We start from the raw sequence: 23424 nt of genomic DNA, 5'->3' as shown, positions 1-23424 counted from the left end.
ACGTAGTTGATTTCCACATAGAAATTATGTTTTTGAGGAGGACACTCCCCCCACAGCCCTCAGGGCAAAGGTTGTAAGTTATGCCCTGGGGGCATATAAGGGTTTTATAGAAAGTTATGTCGTAGAAACTTCAAAAAGGGCTCGTTTGATTGGAAATTCAAAGGGCTAGTGCCCTTTTTAATAGTAGAAAATGATAAGAGGGCAACTAACCCCTATTTCAAGTCCACCTTTTCTCTGAACACATCCAATCAAAATTTTGAGATAGCCATTTTGTTCAACGTAGTTCAAAGTTCTGGAAATTAGGTCTTTGAAGATAACAACCCCCTACAGCCCTCAGGGCACGGATTGTAAGTTATGCCCCGGGGGCATATACGGTTTTTTATAGAAAGCGCATTCGTAGAAACTTCAAAAAGGGCTCCTTCGATTGGAAATTGAAATGGCTAATGCAGTTTTTAATAATCGAGAGTAATTGGAGGGCAGCTAACACCCCGTCCAAGCCCACCATTTATCCAAACACATCCAATCAAAATTTTGAGACAGCCATTTTGTTCAACACAGTTGAAAGTTTTGAAAATTATATCTTTGAGCAAGACACTCCCTCCACAGTCTTCAGGACAAGGGTTATAAGTTATGCCCTGAGGGCATGTAAGGTTTTTATTGAAAGCTGTGTCGTAGAAACTTGAAAAAGGGCTCATTCGATCCGAAATTAAATAGGCTAGTGTCCTTTTTAATAGTCAAAAGTGATTGACCCCTTAGCCCTCAGGACAAGGGTCGTAAGTTATGCCCTAGGGGCACATAAGGTTTTTGTAGAATGTGTTGTCGTAGAAATTTCAAATAGGGTTCATTTGATCGGAAATGGAAAGGGCTAGTGCCCTTTTTAATAGTCGAAAGTGATTGGAGGGTAACTAACCCCCCTTTCACGCCCACCATTTCCCCAAACACATCCAAACAAAATTTTCTGGTAGCCATTCAACGTAGTTGGAAGTCTTGGAAATTATACTGTTGAGGAGGACACTCCCCCCACAGCCCTCAGGGCAAAGACTGTAAGTTATGCCCTGGGGGCATATAAAGTTTTTATAGAAAGAGTTTTCGTCAAAACTTCAAAAAGGGCTCATTCGATTGAAAATTGAAAGGGCTAGTGCCCTTTTAATAGTCGACAGTGAATGGAGAGGAACTAACCTCCCTCTCACGCCCGTGATTTCCCCAAGCACATTCAATTAAAATTTTGAGATAGCCATTTTGACAACGTAGTTGAAAATTCTGGAAATTATGTATTTGAGGATGACTAACCCCCTTCTAATAAGAATTTAGAATCATAGGTAGCGCAATAGCGCTGCCTATGACAATGTATTTTTTTTCCTTCAGACCAGGGCACTTCGTGTCAAAAGAGTTAACGTAGAAACTTTGAAAAGGGCTCATTCGACTGGCTAGTGCCCTTTTTAATAGTCGAAAGTGATTGGAAGGCAACTAACACCCCTTCCACGCTCACCATTTCCCCAAACACATCCAATCAAAATTTTGAGATAGCCATTTGGTTCAACGTAGTTGATTTCCAGATGGAAGTTATGTTTTTGAGGAGAACACTCCTCCCACAGCCCTAAGGGCAAGGGTTGTAAGTTATGCCCTGGGTGCACATAAGGTTTTTATTGAAATCTTTGTCGTAGAAACTTCAAAAAGGGCTCATTTGATTGGAAATTTAAATGGCTAGTGCCCTTTTTAATAGTAGAAAATGATAAGAGGGCAACTAACCCCTATTTCAAGTCCACTTTTTCTCTGAACACATCCAATCAAAATTTTGAGATAGCCATCTTTAAATAATAGCCAACTTTAAATAATAAAATAAATTATGTTTTGCATTATAAGAATTTAGAATCATAGGTAGCGCAATAGCGCTGCCTATGACAATGTATTTTTTTTCCTTCAGACCAGGGCACTTCGTGTCAAAAGAGTTAACGTAGAAACTTTGAAAAGGGCTCATTCGACTGGCTAGTGCCCTTTTTAAAAGTCGAATGTGATTGGAATACAACTAAGACCCTTTCCACGCCCATCATTTCACCAAACACATCCAATCAACATTTTGAGATAGCCATTTTATTCAGCGTAGTTGATTTCCAGATGGAAACTAGGTTTTTGAGGAGGAAACTCCCCCACAGTCCTCAGGGCAAGGGTTGTAAGTTATGCCCTGGGGGCACATAAGGTTTTTATAGAAATCTTTGTCGTAGAAACTTCAAAAAGGGCTCGTTTGATTGGAAATTCAAATGGCTAGTGCCCTTTTTAATAGTAGAAAATGATAAGAGGGCAACTAACCCCTATTTCAAGTCCACCTTTTCTCTGAACACATCCAATCAAGATTTTGAGATAGCCATTTTGTTCAACGTAGTTCAAAGTTCTGGAAATTAGGTCTTTGAAGATAACAACCCCCTACAGCCCTCAGGGCACGGATTGTAAGTTATGCCCCGGGGGCATATAAGGTTTTTTTTTATAGAAAGCGCATTCGTAGAAACTTAAAAAAGGGCTCCTTCGATTGGAAATTGAAATGGCTAATGCCCTTTTTAATAATCGAGAGTAATTGGAGGGCAGCTAACACCCCGTCCACGCCCACCATTTATCCAAACACATCCAATCAAAATTTTGAGACAGCCATTTTGTTCAACACAGTTGAGTTTTGGAAATTATGTCTTTGAGCAAGACACTCCCTCCAGAGCCTTCAGGGCAAGGGTTGTAGGTTATGCCCTGAGGGCATGTAAGGTTTTTATTGAAAGCTTTATCGTAAAAACTTGAAAAATGGCTCATTCGATCGGAAATTCAAAGGGCTAGTGGCCTTTTGAATAGTCAAAAGTGATTGACCCCTTAGCCCTCAGGACAAGGGTCGTAAGTTATGCCCTAGGGGCACATAAGGTTTTTATAGAATGTGTTGTCGTAGAAATTTCAAATAGGGTTCATTTGATCGGAAATGGAAAGGGCTAGTGCCCTTTTTAATAGTCGAAAGTGATTGGAGGGTAACTAACCCCCCTTTCACGCCCACCATTTCCCCAAACACATCCAAACAAAATTTTCTGGTAGCCATTCAACGTAGTTGGAAGTCTTGGAAATTATACTGTTGAGGAGGACACTCCCCCCACAGCCCTCAGGGCAAAGACTGTAAGTTATGCCCTGGGGGCATATAAAGTTTTTATAGAAAGAGTTTTCGTCAAAACTTCAAAAAGGGCTCATTCGATTGAAAATTGAAAGGGCTAGTGCCCTTTTAATAGTCGACAGTGAATGGAGAGGAACTAACCTCCCTCTCACGCCCGCGATTTCCCCAAGCACATTCAATTAAAATTTTGAGATAGCCATTTTGACAACGTAGTTGAAAATTCTGGAAATTATGTATTTGAGGATGACAAACCCCCTAGAGCCCCCAGGGCAAAGGTGGTAAGTTAAGCTCTGTGGGCATATAAGGTTATTATAGATAGCGTTGTTGTAGAAACTTCAAAAGGGGATCATTCGATTGAAAAGTGAGAGGGCTAGTGCCCTTTTTATAATCGAAAGTGATTTGAACAACTAGCCCCCCTCCCCCATGCCCTTCATTCCCCCAAACACATCCAATCCAAATTTTGAGATAGCCATTTTGTGCATTGTCAGTTTAATATACATATACTGATATTTAGTAATCAAAATGTTAATAATATTTGAGTTATTAAATTTATAAAAGTAAAAACATTTATATTTTTTTTCAGTAAAGTACAAATTTTGTTCTGGCCTTAGGAAGGCATAGGGGTTTTGCGCCCAACTTATGTTAATTTCTGCTCGTTTTGAGTTTGACTCGGTTATTTATTGTAATTTCTGTTTGTTTTGGGTTTCATTTATTTATCGATGCTGATTTGTGGCAGTTTCACGCTTGGTAGATTATTTGATTTTATTTTTGCTCATTTTGTGTTTAATGGAGTTCTTTACTTTTCTTTGAAAAACTTATTTTGTGGAAAAAGTTTTTGTAATTAATGAACTATTAAAAAGAGCACTAGCCATTTCAATTTCCAAACGAATAAGCCCTTTTTTAAGTTTCTACGAAAACGCTTTCTATATAAACCTTAGATACCCTCAGGGCATAACTTACAACCTTAGCCCTGAGGACTCTGCGGGGAGTGTCATCCTCAAAGACCTAATTTCCAGAACTTTCAACTACGTTGAACAAAATTACTATCTGAAAATTGTGATTGGATGTGTCTGGGGAAATGGTGGGCATGAGAGGGGGGATAGTTACCTTACCCTCCAATCACTTTCGACTATTAAAAAGGGCACTAGCCCTTTTGTTGTAACATATTATATATGCCTTTATATATTATGACGTCATGCATCAATATAAAAGGATTCAGAGTCGAGTGATCTCAGTATGACAAAATTACAAACAGGAAAAAGCCTATGGCTTTTTCTTAATTGGAATAGTAAGAGACGATCTAGCAACATCTTTTGATTATGACATTATTGATCAATCTTTAACATGAAATATGCACTTTTTCGTAAAAAAAATTGATTCTATTTTAAATTTGCTTTAATTATAAATTTTTTTAAACCCATTAATCTCCTTTAAAATAAGCCATTGAACAACTCTCTACGATCTATGATCTTCTAATGCCAAGCTATCTGTGGAAAAAAGAAAAAAAGATGCCGTTTAGGCAGAATGCTGTAGTAGCTGCCACTTTTCTTGATTTTCAAGCCGATATATTTCCCTTGCTGTCCAAGGAAAGGGACAGAAAGCTTCCTATATAGAGGCTTCGGACCAGGCGGTTCTAATGGTACACTTTTTGTTTTGATCTGACTCTTTTTAGGAGATATGGGTTCTTACGTTTCTTAGCATTGTACGTGATCGTCTCTTACTAGGTTGCTAAAGGCTTCGTTACTAAGGCTTCTATTCCTATTCATCCAGAATATTCCGAAAGTTATTAGGCGTAAAACACTGATACAGGTTTACCAGGAAAGAGTTGAATGAGTTGTTGGAAATGTAGATTCACCCGTTAACCTGAGTTGTTGTAAAGATAATATAGAGTTTTAGCTCAATTGTATATTAAATAAAAAAAATAAACTATTTAATCTGAGTGCAAGGAGCAACATTAAGACTTAAAAAATCCAAAAATTAAAGTGTATATAAGGGGGCCTGCTCCTTCTTCTACACCTTGATCTTTATGCTATAGTTTGACTTTTTCCGTTCTCTTTGAAAAAAGGGGCCGTTGAATTGGAACAAGAAACTTATTTTAAGCACTGAAAAAATTAGAGCAACGAGCAAGGGATTAAGGAGGACGCAGGCCCCCCCCCTAATATACGGAGTAATAGCAGTTTGGTTTAAGTTTTAATGCTATCTGTGGGTTAAAATAAATTTTGCGTTGCGTAAACAGTTTACAGTTTCATTATCCGGGGTTTTGTTGAAAAACAATTTTCTTGTCTTTTTTTTTTTTTTTTTTTTTTTTTTTGTTCGGGTAGGTAGCTTTCCTTCATGTTCATAAAACGCAAAATGAAAACTGTGTTTTAAAAAAATGAATAAATTACTCCTGTTATTTTCTTTGAGTCAAGTTACAAATTGTTTTGATAGAAAATACTATCCAGAAACTTAAATTTCAAAAGGGAATTTTAAAAAAATCCTTCTTCTAAACGCACACATGATGGTTCATATAATCTAAAATTTAGCTCATTTACAATATTTTCTGGCGAGAAAATTTGTTTACTTTTTAGACTTGATCAAACTCACCTTGTTCATATAGAATTTATCAGAGTAGGCCTATAATCTCTGGGAAATGCAAACGGAAAATAGAGCCTTAAATGCTGAGTATGTGCTTTTTAAATGAGCCTCTTTCTAATTTTCTTCAAATTAATACAGGTTGAGTTATGTTAGCTGCAAGGTAAATGTACCAGCTGTTGAGTGACAATAAGGTTTTATATGTAAGTAATACAGGCCTATGTCTTGTTTGGCTTGCCTATTTGTTTTCACCCAAAATGGTAAGCAATCAGTAGTTGTTGTAACACAAAAACAATACAATAAACACAACTAAAACATACAAAACACTAAAAATAAAGAAATCATTAGGCCTAGTGCTAAAGAAAATAACACAGAGAGAAAACATGAAAAATACTTTGACTCAAATAAACAGCATCTAAGAAAATATATCAAGGGTAAATTTTTAGGTGGTGCTTTAATTTAGCTAGGATGAAAGTGAAAACATCATTTGATGTCTTTTTTATGTTCTTTCATAATTCAATAATTGCTTCTGAGGCTAATTGCATCTTGAGCCCTTAAAGGGGCCCCAGTAAAATTCTACTTTAGTTACTTTTGGCTATCTTGGAAAGGAGTTGGGTTAGGAAAATGAAACTTTCAGGGATGGATGTACATGCTAAGGTTTGTCCCGGGAAGGTACTTTGAAGTACCTACCTCCACTCATCCCCCCTCTATATAATGGTAAATTACTGCACATTACTAGTTGTTTTTAACTCATATTTCATCCTATATTACTATCATAAATATAAATCACTGCTTACCTTACACAACTTCTGCTTTTAACCTTGTTCATTAAAATATATTCCAAAATCCTATTTAAATCCTAAGCCATTTAATTTTCAAACCATGCTGACTTTCTTTATGGTATATGAAACCTGGTTAGTTGTGATATCACACTTGCCTTATCAGACACCCTTACCCTTAAGGGTAGCAGGCACATGCCAAACAACTCTGTTGATAAGACCATTTAAACTGTATTAATTAGGGAAAGGATTTCACAAGAGAGATCAGTAAAAATAACCTAATCCTTTTTAGAGGACAAATTATGTCATAGGAAGATGTTTAGGAAGCATTAATAGATAGAGTGATAGAAACATCAGAATCAACTTCAGAGGACACGTTATATCACGGGAAGAGGTTTTTAAAATCCCCCTTCCCCCCAAACTCAAAATTTCCAAATTATTACTTTAGAAGCTTTTAAATATTTCTAAAGCACTAATAGATAGAGAGCTACAAGGTTCAGAATGGACTTCAGAGGACACGTTATATCACGGGAAGAGGTTTTTAAAATCCCCCTTCCCCCCTAACACAAAATTTTCCAAAATTATATTTTACAATCTATTTAAATATTTATAAATCACTAATAGATAGAGTGCTAAAAACATCAGAATAGACTTCAGAGGACACGTTATATCACGGGAAGAGGTTTTGAAAATCTCCCTTCCCCCCAGACTCAAAATTTTCCAAAATTCTATTTTGGAATCTTTTTAAATATTTCTAAAGCTCTAAGAGATTGAGTGCTAAAAACATCAGAATCGACTTCAGAGGAAACGTTACATCACGGGAAGATGATTTTTAAAACCCCCTTAACCCCCATCAAAAAATTGTCACAAAATTAACTTAATAATATTTTTTAAATTTTAATATATAAATCAACGAGACAGCGCTACAAGTTTCAGAATCGAATTCAGAGGACACGTTATATCACGGGAAGAGGGTTTTAAAATCCCCCTTCCCCCAAACTCAAAATTTCCAAAATTTTACTTTAGAAGCTTTTAAATATTTCTAAAGCACTAATAGATAGAGCGCTACAAGTTTCAGAATTGACTTCAGAGGACACGTTATATCACGGGAAGAGGGTTTTAAAATCCCCCTTCCCCCTAACTCAAAATTTTCCAAAATTTTATTTTAAAAGCTTTTTAAATATTTCTAAAGCACTAATAGATAGAGTGCTAAAAACATCAGAATCGACTTCAGAGGACACGTTATATCACGGGAAGTGGTTTTGAAAATCCCCCTTCCACCCAAACTAAAAATTTTCCAAAATTATACTTTAGAAGCTTTTTAAATATTTATAAATCTCAAATAAATAGAGTTCTAAAAACATCATAATATACTTCTGAGGACACGTTATATCACAGGAAGAGGTTTTTAAAATCCCCCTTCCCCCCAAACTCAAAAATTTCCAAAATTTTAATTTAGAAGCTTTTTTAAATATTTATAAAGCTCTAATACATAGAGCGCTACAAGTTTCAGAATCAACTTCAGAGGACACGTTATATCACGGGAAGAGGTTTTTAAAATCCCCCTTCCCCCCAAACTCAAAATTTCCAAAATTTTACTTTAGAAGCTTTTAAATATTTCTAAAGCACTAATAGATAGAGTGCTACAAGTTTCAGAATTGACTTCAGAGGACACGTTATATCACGGGAAGAGGATTTTAAAATCCCCCTTCCCCCCTAACTCAAAATTTTCCAAAATTTTATTTTAAAAGCTTTTTAAATATTTCTAAAGCACTAATAGATAGAGTGCTAAAAACATCAGAATCGACTTCAGAGGACACGTTATATCACGGGAAGTGGTTTTGAAAATCCCCCTTCCTCCCAAACTCAAAATTCTACTTTAGAAGCTTTTTAAATATTTCTAAAGCTCTAAGACATAGAGTGCTAAAAACATCAGAATAGACTTCAGAGGACACCTTATATCACCGGAAGAGGGTTTTAAAATCCCCCTTCCCCCCAAACTCAAAATTTTCCAAAATTTTACTTTAGAAGCTTTTTTAAATATTTCTAAAGCACTAATACATATAGCACTACAAATATCAGAATTGACTTCAGAGGACAAATTATTTTACGGGACGATGTTTTTGGAATCCCCCTTCCCCCCTATCTCAAAATTTTCCAAAATTCTTCTTTAGTAGCTTTCTAAATATTTCTAAAGCTATAATAGATTGAGTGCTAAAAACATCAGACTCTACTTCAGAGGACAAATTATATGACGGGAAGAGGTTTTTGGAATCCCCCTTCCCCCCTAACTCAAAATTTTCTAAAAAGCTACTTTAGAAGCTTTTAATATATTTCTAAAGCAGTAATAGATAGAGTGCTAAAAACATCAGAATCGAATTCAGAGGACACGTTATATCACGGGAAGAGGGTTTTCAAATCCCCCTTCCCCCCAAACTCAAAATTTTCAAAAATTTTATTTTAGTAGCTTTTTAAATATTTCTAAAGCTCTAATAGATAGAGTGCTAAAAACATCAGAATCGACTTCAGAGGACACCTTATATCACGGGAAGATGTTTTTTAAATCCCCCTTCCACCCAAACTCAAAATTTTCCAAAAAGATAATTTAGAAGCTTTTAAAATATTTCTAAAGCACTAATAGATAGAGTGCTAAAAACTTCAGAATCGAATTCAGAGGACACGTTATATCACGGGAAGAGGGTTTTAAAATCCCCCTTCCCCCCAAACTCAAAATTTACAAAAATTTAATTTAGAATATTTTAAATATTTCTAAAGCACTAATAGATAGAGCGCTAAAAGTTTCAGAATTGACTTCAGAGGACACGTTATATCACGGGAAGAGGTTTTTAAAATCCCCCTTCCCCCCTAACACAAAATTTTACAAAATTTTATTTTAGAAGCTTTTTAAATATTTCTAAAGCACTAATAGATAGAGTGCTAAAAACATCAGAATCGAATTCAGAGGACACGTTATATCACGGGAAGTGGTTTTGAAAATCCCCCTTCCCCCCAAACTCAAAATTTCCAAAATTTTACTTTAGAAGCTTTTAAATATTTCTAAAGCACTAATAGATAGAGCACTACAATTTTCAGAATTGACTTCAGAGGACACGTTATATCACGGGAAGAGGGTTTTAAAATCCCCCTTCCCCCCACACTCAAAATTTTCCAAAATTTTATTTTAAAAGCTTTTTAAATATTTCTAAATCACTAATAGATAGAGTGCTAAAAACCTCAGAATCGACTTCAGAGGACACGTTATATCACGGGAAGTGGTTTTGAAAATCCCCCTTCCTCCCAAACTCAAAATTTTCAAAAATTATACTTTAGAAGCTTTTTAAATATTTCTAAAGCGCTAAGACATAGAGTGCTAAAAACATCAGAATCGACTTCAGAGGACACGTTATATCACGGGAAGAGGTTTTTAAAATCCCCCTTCCCCCCAAACTCAAAAATTTCCAAAATTTTAATTTATAAGCTTTTTTAAATATTTATAAAGCTCTAATAGATAGAGAGCTACAATTTTCAGAATCGACTTCAGAGGACACGTTATATCACGGGAAGAGGGTTTTAAAATCCCCCTTCCCCCCAAACTCAAAATTTACAAAATTTTACTTTAGTATATTTTATATTTTTCTAAAGCACTAATAGATAGAGCGCTACAAGTTTCAGAATTGACTTCAGAGGACACGTTATATCACGGGAAGAGGGTTTTAAAATCCCCCTTCCCCCCTAACTCAAAAATTTCCAAAATTATATTTTAAAAGCTTTTTAAATATTTCTAAAGCACTAATAGATAGAGTGCTAAAAACATCAGAATCGACTTCAGAGGACAAGTTATATCAAGGGAAGTGGTTTTGAAAATCCCCCTTCCTCCCAAACTCAAAATTTTCCAAAATTCTACTTTAGAAGCTTTTTAAATATTTCTAAAGCGATAAGACATAGAGTGCTAAAAACATCAGAATCGACTTCAGAGGACACGTTATATCACAGGAAGAGGTTTTTACAATCCCCCTTCCCCCCAAACACAAAAATTTCCAAAATTTTACTTTAGAATCTTTTTTAAATATTTCTAAAGCACTAATAGATAGAGGGCTAAAAGTTTCAGAATCGACTTCAGAGGACACGTTATATCACGGGAAGAGGTTTTTAAAATCCCCCTTCCCCCCAAACTCAAAATTTCCCAAAATTTAATTTAGAATCATTTAAATATTTATATAGCACTATTAGATAGAGTGCTACAAGTTTCAGAATTGACTTCAGAGGACACGTTATATCACGGGAAGAGGATTTTAAAATCCCCCTTCCCCCCAAACTCAAAATTTTACAAAATTTTATTTTAAAAGCTTTTTAAATATTTCTAAAGCACTAATAGATAGAGCGCTAAAAACTTCTGAATCGACTTCAGAGTACACGTTATATCACGGGAAGTGGTTTTGAAAATCCCCCTTCCTCCCAAACTCAAAATTCTACTTTAGAAGCTTTTTAAATATTTCTAAAGCGCTAAGACATAGAGTGCTAAAAACATCAGAATCGACTTCAGAGGACACGTTATATCACGTGAAGAGGTTTTTAAAATCCCCCTTCCCCCAAACTCAATAATTTCCAAAATTTTACTTTAGAAGCTTTTTTAAATATTTCTAAAGCACTAATAGATAGAGCACTACAAATATCAGAATTGACTTCAGAGGACAAATTATGTTACGGGAAGATGTTTTTGGAATCTCCTTCCCCCTAACTCAAAATTTTCCAAAATTCTACTTTAGAAGCTTTCTAAATATTTCTAAAGCTTTAATAGATAGAGTGCTAAAAACATCAGAGTCCACTTCAGAGGACACCTTATATCACGGGAAGATGTTTTTTAAATCCCCCTACCCCCAAACTCAAAATTTTCCAAAAAGCTACTTTAGAAGCTTTTAAAATATTTCTAAAGCACTAATAGATAGAGTGCTAAAAACATCAGAATCTAATTCAGAGGACACGTTATATCACGGGAAGAGGTTTTGAAAATCCCCCTTCCACCCAAACTCAAAATTTTCAAAAATTATATTTTAGAAGCTTTTTAAATATTTCTAAAGCACTAAGACATAGAGTGCTAAAAACATCAGAATCGACTTCAGAGGACACGTTATATCACGGGAAGAGGTTTTGAAAATCCCCCTTCCCCCCAATCTCAAAATTTTCAAAAATGCTACTTTAGAAGCTTTGTAAATATTTATAAAGCTCTAAGAGATAGAGAGCTAAAAACATCAGAATCGACTTCAGAGGACACGTTATATCACGGGAAGAGGTTTTTAAAATCCCCCTTCCCCCCAAACTCAAAATTTACAAAATTTTAATTTAGAATCTTTTAAATATTTCTAAATCACTAAAAGATAGAGAGCTACAAGTTTCAGAATTGACTTCAGAGGACACGTTATATCACGGGAAGAGGGTTTTAAAATCCCCCTTCCACCCAAACTCAAAATTTTCCAAAATTATAATTTATAAGCTTTTTAAATATTTCTAAAGCACTAATAGATAGAGTGCTAAAAACATCAGAATCGACTTCAGAGGACACGTTATATCACGGGAAGAGGTTTTGAAAATCCCCCTTCCTCCCAAACTCAAAATTTCCAAAATTTTACTTTAGAAGCTTTTAAATATTTCTAAAGCACTAATAGATAGAGCGCTACAAGTTTCAGAATTGACTTCAGAGGACACGTTATATCACGGGAAGAGGGTTTTAAAATCCCCCTTCCCCCTAACTCAAAATTTTCCAAAATTTTATTTTAAAAGCTTTTTAAATATTTCTAAAGCACTAATAGATAGAGTGCTAAAAACATCAGAATCGACTTCAGAGGACACGTTATATCACGGGAAGTGGTTTTGAAAATCCCCCTTCCACCCAAACTCAAAATTTTCCAAAATTATACTTTAGAAGCTTTTTAAATAGTTCTAAAGTGCTAAGACATAGAGAGCTAAACCCATCATAATCAACTCTAGAGGACACTCTATATCGAGGGAAGATGAATTGAAAATCCCCATTCCACACAAACTAAATAATTGCCAAAATTCTAATTTAGAAGCTTTTTTAAATATTTCTAAAGAGCTATTAGATAGATCAATACAAGTTTCAGAATAGACTTTAGAGGACACATTATATCACAGGAAGAGAGTTTTTAAATCCGTCTACCACCCAAACTCAAAATTTCCAAAAATTTACTTTAGAATCTTTTAAATATTTCTAAAGCAATAATAGATAGAGCGCTAAAATTTTCAGAAGTGACTTCAGAGGACACGTTATATCACGGGAAGAGGTTTTTAAAATCCCCCTTCCCCCCTAACTCAAAATTTTCCAAAATTTTATTTTAGTTGATTTTTATATATTTCTTAAGCAAGAATAGATAGAGTGCTAAAAACATCAGAATCGACTTCAGAGGACACGTTATATCACGGGAAGTGGTTTTGAAAATCCCCCTTCATCCCAAACTAAAAATTTTCCAAAATTCTACTTTTGTATCTTTTTAAATATTTCTAAATCGCTAACACATAGAGTGCTAAAAACATCAGAATCAACGCCAGAGGACATGTTATATCGCAGGAAGAGGTTTTTAAAATCCCCCTTCCCCCCAATCTCAAAAATTTCTCAAAATTAACTTTATAAGCTTATTTATTTATTTATAAAGAAATAATAGATAGAGTGCTAAAATTATCAGAATCGACTTCAGAGGACACGTTATATCACGGGAAGAGGTTTTTAAAATCCCCCTTCCCCCCAAACTCAAAATTTCCAAAATTTTACTTTAGAAGCTTTTAAATATTTCTAAATCACTAATAGATAGAGCGCTACAAGTTTCAGAATTGACTTCAGAGGACACGTTATATCACGGGAAGAGGGTTTTAAAATCCCCCTTCCCCCTAACTCAAAATTTTCCAAAATTTTATTTTAAAAGCTTTTTAAATATTTCTAAAGCACTAATAGATAGAGTGCTAAAAACATCAGAATCGACTTCAGAGGACACGTTATATCACGGGAAGAGGTTTTGAAAATCCCCCTTCCACCCAAACTCAAAATTTTCCAAAATTATAATTTAGAAGCTTTTTAAATATTTATAAAGCGCTAAGACATAGAGTGCTAAAAACATCAGAATCGACTTCAGAGGACACGTTATATCACGGGAAGAGGTTTTTAAAAGCCCCCTTCACCCCAAACTCAAAAATGTCCCAAATTTTACTTTAGAAGCTTTTTTAAATATTTCTAAAGCACTAATAGATAGAGAGCTACAATTTTCAGAATCGACTTCAGAGGACAAGTAATATCACGGGAAGAGGTTTTTAAAATCCCCCTTCCCCCCAAACTCAAAATTTTCCAAAATTCTACTTTAGAAGCTTTTTTAAATATTTCTAAAGCGCTAAGACATAGAGTACTAAAAACATCAGAATCGACTTCAGAGGACACGTTATATCACGGGAAGAGGTTTTTAAAACCCCTCTTCTTCCCAAACTCAAAATGTTCTAAAATTCTACTTTAGGAGCTTTTTAAATATTTCTACAGCGCTAAAACATAGAGTGCTACGGGAAGAGGTTTTGAAAATCCTCCTTCAAGGAGGATTTTCAAAGCACTCTACGGGACGAGGTTTTGAAAATCCCCCTTCCCCCTACACTCAACACTGTCCAAAATTCTACTTTAGAAGGTTTTTTAAATATTTCTAAAGCGCTAAGACATAGAGCACTACAAATATCGGAATCGACTTCAGACGAAAAATTATGTTATGGGAAGATGTTTTTGAAATCCCCCTTCCCTCAAACACAAAATTTTCCAAAACTTTACTTTCAAAGCTTTTTTCAATAGTTCTAAAGCGCTCAGACATAGAGTGCTAAAAACATCAGAATCGACTTCAGATGACACTTTATATCACGGAAAGAGGTTTTTAAAATCCCCCTTCCACCCAAACTCAAAATTTACAACATTTTACTTTAGAAGCATTTAAATATTTATAAAGCACTAAGAGATAGAGCACTACAAGTTTCAGACTGGACTTCAGAGGACACGTTATATCACTGGAAGAGGTTTTTAAAATCCCCCTTCCCCCCAAACTCAAAATTTTCCAAAATTTTATTTTATAAGCTTTTTAAATATTTCTAAAGCACTAATAGATAGAGTGCTAAAAACATCAGAATCGACGAGGATATTTACAACTGTTAAGAAGCGACTATTTCAAATGCAGGAAAAACCCATACTAAGTTGACCTATCTTTCCAATATATTCATAACCCAATTCACTGTTATCTTTGTTCAACTATTCCCGCCGTTTAACAATGAAACAATTAATTAAAGCCGCAATAGATATTATGAGTTACAGCTTCAGTCTGTAAATGACAATTACTGAGATATGTCTTGCAATTTTTGTGAAATAAATTTCTGTGGTGGTATCGTTCAATTTTCTACTGTTGAGGCAGTCTTAGAGTTGTATTAAAGCCATGGCATGTTATTGAGAAGCAGGAATTGCGATATTTGTGGCCAGATTTGTGTAAAATATAGAAATTCGTTCCATTGCCAGAAGTCTAGGCTTATACCTATCCGAGGTGGCCGTGAATATTCTCAGGTTAAGTGTAATTTTTCAAAATCGATCTATGACAAAACATGGATGGCTCGTTCACACCTTTCTGAGCTAGAAAATTTCTGTTTTTTGAGGATTTGGCTTCAAATACCGCCTCCAAGGGAGGATTTCATGATCAACAATGTTACTTGTTGTAAACAAACCTTTGTGGATTGGAGCCAGTTCTGCAGAGAGGTTTGTTTGTACATATGTCATTCAAACTTCGCTCCTTTGGGAGGAGAAGGAGTCATTGTTGAGATAGATGAAGCCCAATTTGGGAAGCGTAAATATAATAGTGGTCGGATTGTCAAGGGTAAATGGGTATTTGGTGGAATAGAGCAAGGACCTGGTACTTCATTCATGGTTTCTGTGCCAGATAGAAGTAGTGCCGCGTTGTTGGGACTTATCCAAAAGCGAATCCTGCCAGGGACAACAATTATCAGCGACTGTTGGAGGGTCTAAGATTGCCTGGCTAGCCAGGGCTATCAGCATTTACGCGTCAACCACAGCATAAATTTTGTTGACCCTGCAACATGTGCTCAAAGACAAAACATTGACAGAGACTGGCGTAACATTCGAGACAATATAACCCAGATATGGCAGAAGAGAAGAACATATGGAACGATATATGGCAGAGCACTATTTCAAAAAAAAAAATTCAATCTCCTTGAGAATGCACCATTTCATGAAACATATATTAGAGCTTTATAACCCCAACTAATTTGTTTTTTATGGTTATTGTTTACTAATTAATGTTTAAAACGTTGTAACAGGAAATTTGGCAATTTACAGTATCTAACCCCATTTGTTCTTAAAGTAATTCAAATGTTTTTGTCCAAATAGTTTAGTGTAGCAATCTTCATTCTTGAAGCTACGAGACGTTATTAAAGCGTAAATAGGGAGAGGGAGAGAGGGGGCAGAAGTAAATATTTAACTATAGATTATTCGGTACTTGTGCATTATAAATAATCCACCACTATACAAGAAAGAAGTTAAGTTTTTTTACTTTTAATGAAATAAAATAAAATATTATTAAAATATAATTTTTTATAAACAATTTTGGTATATATTTTTGCACAGTCGGGGGGGGGCGGAAAATCAGAGCATATATTAAATACGTAACCTAACCCAGGTACCTTTTTCCCTCCCTAAACCCAAAAACACCACAGTTTAAATATTGTAAACGCAATAAGAAATCACGCTTTGCGATCCATTTGTCTAACAAATACCCGTTTGTCTGGTTTCCTTGTACAGTCTATAGTGGTGGGCTATTTATAATGCACAAGTACCGAATAATCTATATTCGTTTTTATTATTTTTTTGGAAACCCCTTAACATTTTGAGATGGGTAACCACATAAAACATATTCAAATAGCTTAATCCTATAATGTTGAAAAATTTTGCTTTTCTTTTTTACATCCGCGATTTAAAATATGTAAAAAATGTTGGAACTTATATAAAAATTTTCTTTCGAGGGTGCGAAGGTTAGTTGAAAGGAGATTTGATAGCGGGGGGGGGGGGGGGGGGCGGGCGGGGGTCAGCGACCTGCTCGCGGTGCCCCTGCTTATACTAATCTAAGCTGACCATTTCGTTGCAACGTGTTGCACCGGAATAATACTCTAAAATCTGGTTGATAAATTGCCTGTGTAACAAATTTGTCTGAGTTTCGTAAAAGGGGAAACAACCCCTAAAAGTAAAAGATTTTAATAAAACTCATACCATCAAATTTGTGGTTCTTGGCGAATACCCGCCGGAAAATCCCCCCCGGAAAATACCTCCCCGCAGAAAATACCCCCCTCCCCACGAGAAATACCCTCACGGAAAATCCCCCCTCCCCCCAAAAAAATACCCCCGTGGAAAATAAGGCTTTTCAAATTTCAAATTATCAACCAGATTTTAGAGTATGAAGGGGGACTGGGATGAATGGTAAGGGGGATTTATAAAACTTTGAGTAACCTTTAAAAATTTGTGAGTTATAGCAACGGAACCTTGAAAAATAGATCTTCTGTTTAAATGAAGTACAACAAAATTGTTTTCAGCTTCAAAATTTTTCTCAATCCCAATTTATAAGGTTTTAAATATATGCAAATACATTTCCTAAATTTTGGAAATAAAACATTGATATGGCTTAAGATTCTACTCAAATAACTGAAATTGCATTTTCAGAACTATAGCCAGAGAAAAAGAAACTGATAACTGAAAATTAAGGTAAAATGTTGTTTTGTCAAAATTTCAATGGGTAATGGGTATTTCAAAAACATCTTCCAATGACATAAAAAACATCTTCCCGTAACATAAATTGTCATCTAAAGTTGATTCTGATGTTTGTAGCGCTCTATGTCTTAGCGCTTTAGAAATATTTAAAAAGCTCCTAAAGTAGAATTTTAGAAAATTTTGAGTTTGGGGGGAAGGGGGATTTTCAAAACCTCTTCCCGTGATATAACGTGTCCTCTGAATTAGAGTCTGATGTTTTTATCACTCTATCTATTAGAGCTTTAGAAATATTTAAAAAGCTACTAAATTATAATTTTGGAAAATTTTGAGTTTGGGTGGAAGGGGGATTTTAAAAACCTCTTCCCGTGATATAACGTGTCCTCTGAATTCGATTCTGATGTTTTTAGCACTCTATCTATTAGTGCTTTAGAAATATTTTAAAATCTTCTAAAGTATCTTTTTGGAAAATTTTGAGTTTGGGGGGAAGGGGGATTTTAAAAACCTCTTCCCGTGATATAACGTGTCCTCTGAAGTCGATTCTGATGTTTTTAGCACTCTATCTATTAGTGCTTTAGAAATATTTTAAAAGCTTCTAAATTAAAATTTTGGAAAATTTTGAGTTTGGGGGGAAGGGGGATTTTCAAAACCTCTTCCCGTGATATAACGTGTCCTCTGAATTCGATTCTGATGTTTTTAGCACTCTATCTATTAGTGCTTTAGAAATATTTTAAAAGCTTCTAAAGTAGCTTTTTGGAAAATTTTGAGTTTGGGGGAAGGGGGATTTAAAAAACATCGTCCCGTGATATAAGGTGTCCTCTGAAGTAGATTCTGATTTATTTAGAACTCAATCTTTTAAAGCTTTAGAAATATTTAGAAAGCTTCTAAAGTAGAATTTTGGAAAATTTTGAGTTAGGGGGGAAGGGAGATTCCAAAAACATCTTCCCGTAACATAATTTGTCCTCTGAAGTCAATTCTGATATTTGTAGAGCTCTATCTCTTAGTGCTTTAGAAATATTTATAAAAGCTTCCAAAGTACAATTTTGGAAATTTTTGTGTTTGGGGGGAAGGGGGATTTTAAAAACCTCTTCCCGTGATATAACGTGTCCTCTGAAGTTGATTCTCATGTTTTTAGCACTAAATGTCTTAGTGCTTTAGAAATATTTAAAAAGCTACTAAAGAAGAATTTTAGAAAATTTTGAGATTGGGGGGTAGGGGGATTTTAAAAACATCTTCCCGTGATATAACGTGTCCTCTGAAGTCGATTCTGATGTTTTTAGCACTCTATGTCTTAGCGCTTTAGAAATATTTAAAAAGCTTATAAAATAAAATTTTGGAAAATTTTGAGTTTGGGAGGAAGGGGATTTTCAAAACCTCTTCCCGTGATATAACGTGTCCTCTGAAGTCGATTCTGATGTTTTTAGCACTCTATCTGTTAGTGATTTATAAATATTTTTAAAGCTTCTAAAGTAGAATTTTGGAAAATTTTTAGTTAGGGGGGCAGGGGGATTTTCAAAAACTCTTCATGTTAGATAACTTGTCCTCTGAAGTCGATTCTGATGTTTTTAGCACTCTATCTATTAGTGCTTTAGAAATATTTAAAAAGCTTCTAAAATAAAATTTTGGAAAATTTTGAGTTTGGGAGGAAGGGGGATTTTCAAAACCTCTTCCCGTGATATAACGTGTCCTCTGAATTCGATTCTGATGTTTTTAGCACTCTATCTATTATTGCTTTAGAAATATTTTAAAAGCTGCTAAAGTAGCTTTTTGGAAAATTTTTGAGTTTGGGGGAAGGGGGATTTAAAAAACATCTTCCCGTGATATAAGGTGTCCTCTGAAGTTGATTCTGATGTTTTTAGCACTCTATCTATTAAAGCTTTAGAAATATTTAGAAAGCTTCTAAAATAGAATTTTGGAAAATTTTGAGTTAGGGGGGAGGAGATTCCAAAAACATCTTCCCGTAACATAATTTGTCCTCTGAAGTCAATTCTGATATTTGTAGTGCTCTATCTATTAGTGCTTTAGAAATATTTAAAAAAGCTTCTAAAGTAGAATTTTGTAAAATTTTGAGTTTGGGGGGAAGGGGGATTTTCAAAACCACTTAACGTGATATAACGTGTCCTCTGAAGTCGATTCTGATGTTTTTAGCACTCACTGTCTTAGAGCTTTAGAAATATTTAAAAATCTACTAAAGTAGAATTTTTGAAAATTTTGAGTTTGGGGGGAAGGGGGATTTTAAAACCCTCTTCCCGTGATATAACGTGTCCTCTGAAGTTAATTCTGATGTTTTTAGCACTATTTGTCTTATCGCATTAGAAATAAATAAAAATCTTAAAAAGTATTTTTTTTTAAAAAATTTTTTGTTTTGGTACGAGGGATTTTAAAAAAATCTTCCCGTGATATAACGTGTCCTCTGATGTTAATTCTGAAGTTTTTAGCACTCTATCTATTTGTGCTTTAGAAATATTTAAAAAGATATTAAAATAAAATATTTGAAAATTTTGAGTTAGGGGGGAAGGGGGATTTTAAAACCCTCTTCCCGTGATATAACGTGTCCTCTGAAGTCAATTCTGAAAATTGTAGCGCTCTATCTATTAGTGCTTTAGAAATATTTAAAAGCTTATAAATTAAAATTTGGGAAATTTTGAGTTTGGGGGGAAGGGGGATTTTAAAACCCTCTTCCCGTGATATAACGTGTCCTCTGAAGTCGATTCTGAAACTTGTAGCGCTCTATCTATTAGTGCTTTAGAAATATTTAAAAAAGCTTCTAAAGTATAATTTTGGAAATTTTTGAGTTTGGGGGGAAGGGGGATTTTAAAAACCTCTTCCCGTGATATAACGTGTCCTCTGAAGTCGATTCTGATGTTTTTAGCACTCTATGTCTTAGAGCTTTAGAAATATTTAAATAGCTTATAAAGTAGAATTTTGGATAATTTTGTGTTTGGGAGGGGGATTGTCAAAACCACTTCCCGTGATATAACGTGTCCTCTGAAGTCGATTCTGATGGTTTTAGCACTCTATCTATTAGTGCTTTAGAAATATTTAAAAATCTTGTAAAATAAAATTTTGGAAAATTTTGAGTTAGGGTGGAAGGGGGATTTTAAAACCCTCTTCCCGTGATATAACGTGTCCTCTGAAGTCAATTCTGAAAATTGTAGCTCTCTATCTATTAGTGCTTTAGAAATATGTAAAAGCTTCTAAAGTAAAATTTTGGAAATTTTGAGTTTGGGGGAAGGGGGATTTTAAAACCCTCTTCCCGTGATATAACGTGTCCTCTGAAGTCGATTCTGAAACTTGTAGCGCTCTATCTATTAGTGCTTTAGAAATATTGAAAAAAGCTTCGAAATTATAATTTTTTCAATTTTTGAGATTGGGTGGAAGGGAGATATTCAAAACCACTTCCCATGATATAACGTGTCCTCTGAAGTCTATTCTCATGTTTGTAGCTCTATATCTCTTAGAGCTTTATAAATATTTAAAAAGATTATGAATTAGAATTTTGGAAAATTTTGAGTTTGGGTGGAAGGGGGATTTTAAAAACCTCTTCCCCTGATATAACGTGTCCTCTGAAGTCAATTCTGAAGCTTTTAGCGCTCTATATATTAGTGCTTTATAAAAATATAAAAGCTTCTAAAGTAAAATTTTGGAAATTTTGAGTTTGGGGGGAAGGGGGATTTTAAAACCCTCTTCCCGTGATATAACGTGTCCTCTGAAGTCGATTCTGAAACTTGTAGCGCACTATATAATAGTGCTTTAGTAATAATTAAAAAAGATAAAAAATTAAAATATGTTAAAATTTTGAGTTTGGGTGGAAGGGGGATGTTAAAAACCTATTCCCGTGATATAACGTGTCCTCTGAAGTCGATTCTGATGTTTTTAGCACTCAATGTCTTAGCGCTTTAGAAATATTTAGAAAGCTTCTAAAGTAGAATTTTGGAAAATTTTGAGTTAGGGGGGAAGGGAGATTCCAAAAACATCTTCCCGTAACATAATTTGTCCTCTGAAGTCAATTCTGATATTTGTAGTGCTCTATCTATTAGTGCTTTAGAAATATTTAAAAAAGCTTCTAAAGTAAAATTTTGGAAATTTTTGAGTTGGGGGGAAGGGGATTTTCAAAAACACGTCCCGAGATCTCAATGTTCCAATTACTTCTATTCGGTTTTATTTATCAATCTAGGTATTAGTTATATTTACTTAAATAAAAAGATCATACAGCATTATTTTAGTCAATTTGTTTTGTGGGGGGAAGGGGGATTAACTTGACCTCGTCACTTGATCTAACTAGAAAACTTTATATAAGTCAGATGTTTGAATCTATCTATGTCTTAGCGCATTGGTCCATAATTATTTTCTCCACAATTATAATTTTTGAAAATTTTGAGTTTGGGTGGAAGGGGGATTTTAAAAACAACTTCCGGTGATATAACGTGTCATCTGAAGACTATTCTGATGTTTTTATAACTATATGTATTAGAGCTTTAGAAATATTGAAAAATCTTATAAATTAGAATTTGGAAAAATTTGATTTTGGGAGGAAGGGGGATTTTCCAAACCACTTCCCGAGATATAACGTGTCATCTGCCGTCTATTATTTAGGTTATAGCACTCTATATTATTTTGATTTATAATTTTTTAAAAAGCTTTTTAAATATATTTTTTGAAATTTTTGAGTTTGGGGGGTCGGGGGATTTTAAAAACCTCTTCCCCTGATATTACGTGTCCTCTGAAGTCAATTCTGAAAGTTGTAGCGCTCTATCTATTAGTGCTTTATAAATATTTAAATGCTTCTAAAGTAAATTTTTGTAAATTTTGAGTTTGGGGGGAAGGGGGATTTTAAAACCCTTTTCCCGTGATATAATTTGTCCTCTGAAGTGAATTCTGAAACTTGTAGCGCTCTATCTATTAGTGCTTTAGAAATATTTAAAAAAGCTTATAATAGTATAATTTTGGAAATTTTTGAGTTTGTGGGGACGGGGGATTTTAAAAACCTCTTCCCGTGATATAACGTGTCCTCTGAAGTCGATTCTGATGTTTTTAGCACTCTATGTCTTAGCGCTTTAGAAATATTTAAAAAGCTTCTCAAGTAGACTTTTGGAAAATTTTGAGTTTGGGGGGAAGGGAGATTTTCAAAACCACTTCCCGTGATATAACTTGTCCTCTGAAGTTGAGTCTGATGTTTTTAGCACTCTATCTATTAGTGCTTTAGAAATATTTAAAAAGATTTTAAAATAAAATTTTGGAAAATTTTGAGTTAGGGGGAAGGGGGATTTTAAAACCCTCTTCCCGTGATATAACGTGTCCTCTGAAGTCAATTCTGAAACTTGTAGCGCTCTATCTAATAGTGATTTAGATATATTAAAAAGCTTCTAAATTAAATTTTTGGAAATTTTGAGTTTGGGGGGAAGGGGGATTTTAAAACCCTCTTCCCGTGATATAACGTGTCCTCTGAAGTCGATTCTGAAACTTGTAGCGCTCTATCTATTAGTGCTTTAGAAATATTTAAAAAGCTTCTAAAGTAGAATTTTGGAAAATTTTGAGTTTGGGGGGAAGGGGGATTTTAAAACCCTCTTCCCTTGATATAACGTGTCCTCTTAAGTCGATTCTGATGTTGTTAGCAATCTCTGTCTTAGCGATTTAGAAATATATAAAAAGCTTCTAATGTAGAATTTTGGAAAATTTTGAGTTTGGGAGGACGGGGGATTTTCAAAAACACTTCCCGTGATATAACGTGTCCTCTGAAGTCGATTCTGATGTTTTTAGCTCTCTATCTATTAGTGCTTTAGAAATATTTAAAATGCTTTTAAAATATAATTTTGGAAAATTTTGAGTTTGGGGGGAAGGGGGATTTTAAAACCCTCTTCCCCTGATATAACGTGTCCTCTGAAGTCCATTCTGAAAATTGTAGCTCTCTATCTCTTAGTGCTTTATAAATATTTAAAAGATTCTAAAGAAAAATTTTGTAAATTTTGAGTTTGGGAGGAAGGGGGATTTTAAAAACCTCTTTCCGTGATATAACGTGTCCTCTGAAGTCGATTCCCGATGTTTTTAGCACTTTATCTATTAATGCTTCCTAAACATCTTCCTATGACATAATTTGTCCTCTAAAAAGGATTAGGTTATTTTTACTGTTCTCTCTTGTGAAA

At 34.6% G+C, this 23424-nt stretch overlaps 1 protein-coding gene across 2 annotated transcripts in view; it reads left to right on the top strand.

The window, feature by feature from the left end:
• The first annotated feature begins 5730 nt into the window (after window positions 1–5730).
• Pex13 (peroxisomal biogenesis factor 13) overlaps window positions 5731–23424 on the top strand; it is a 36179-nt gene continuing 18485 nt past the window's right edge. Inside the window, exon 1 of one of the 2 annotated variants that reach the window (XM_089102107.1) lies at window positions 5731–5800. In XM_089102107.1, coding sequence (XP_088958233.1) covers window positions 5769–5800 — 32 coding nt within the window. In that variant the 5' untranslated portion in view covers window positions 5731–5768. The other variant, XM_089102108.1, reaches the window with a different exon arrangement.

This window comes from Artemia sp. Qi Xiang Cuo, chromosome 16 (assembly GCF_049724085.1).
Source record: "Artemia sp. Qi Xiang Cuo chromosome 16, ASM4972408v1, whole genome shotgun sequence".
NCBI classification, from domain to species: domain Eukaryota; kingdom Metazoa; phylum Arthropoda; class Branchiopoda; order Anostraca; family Artemiidae; genus Artemia; species Artemia sp. Qi Xiang Cuo.
This window is presented reverse-complemented; position numbering and strand designations above follow the sequence as displayed.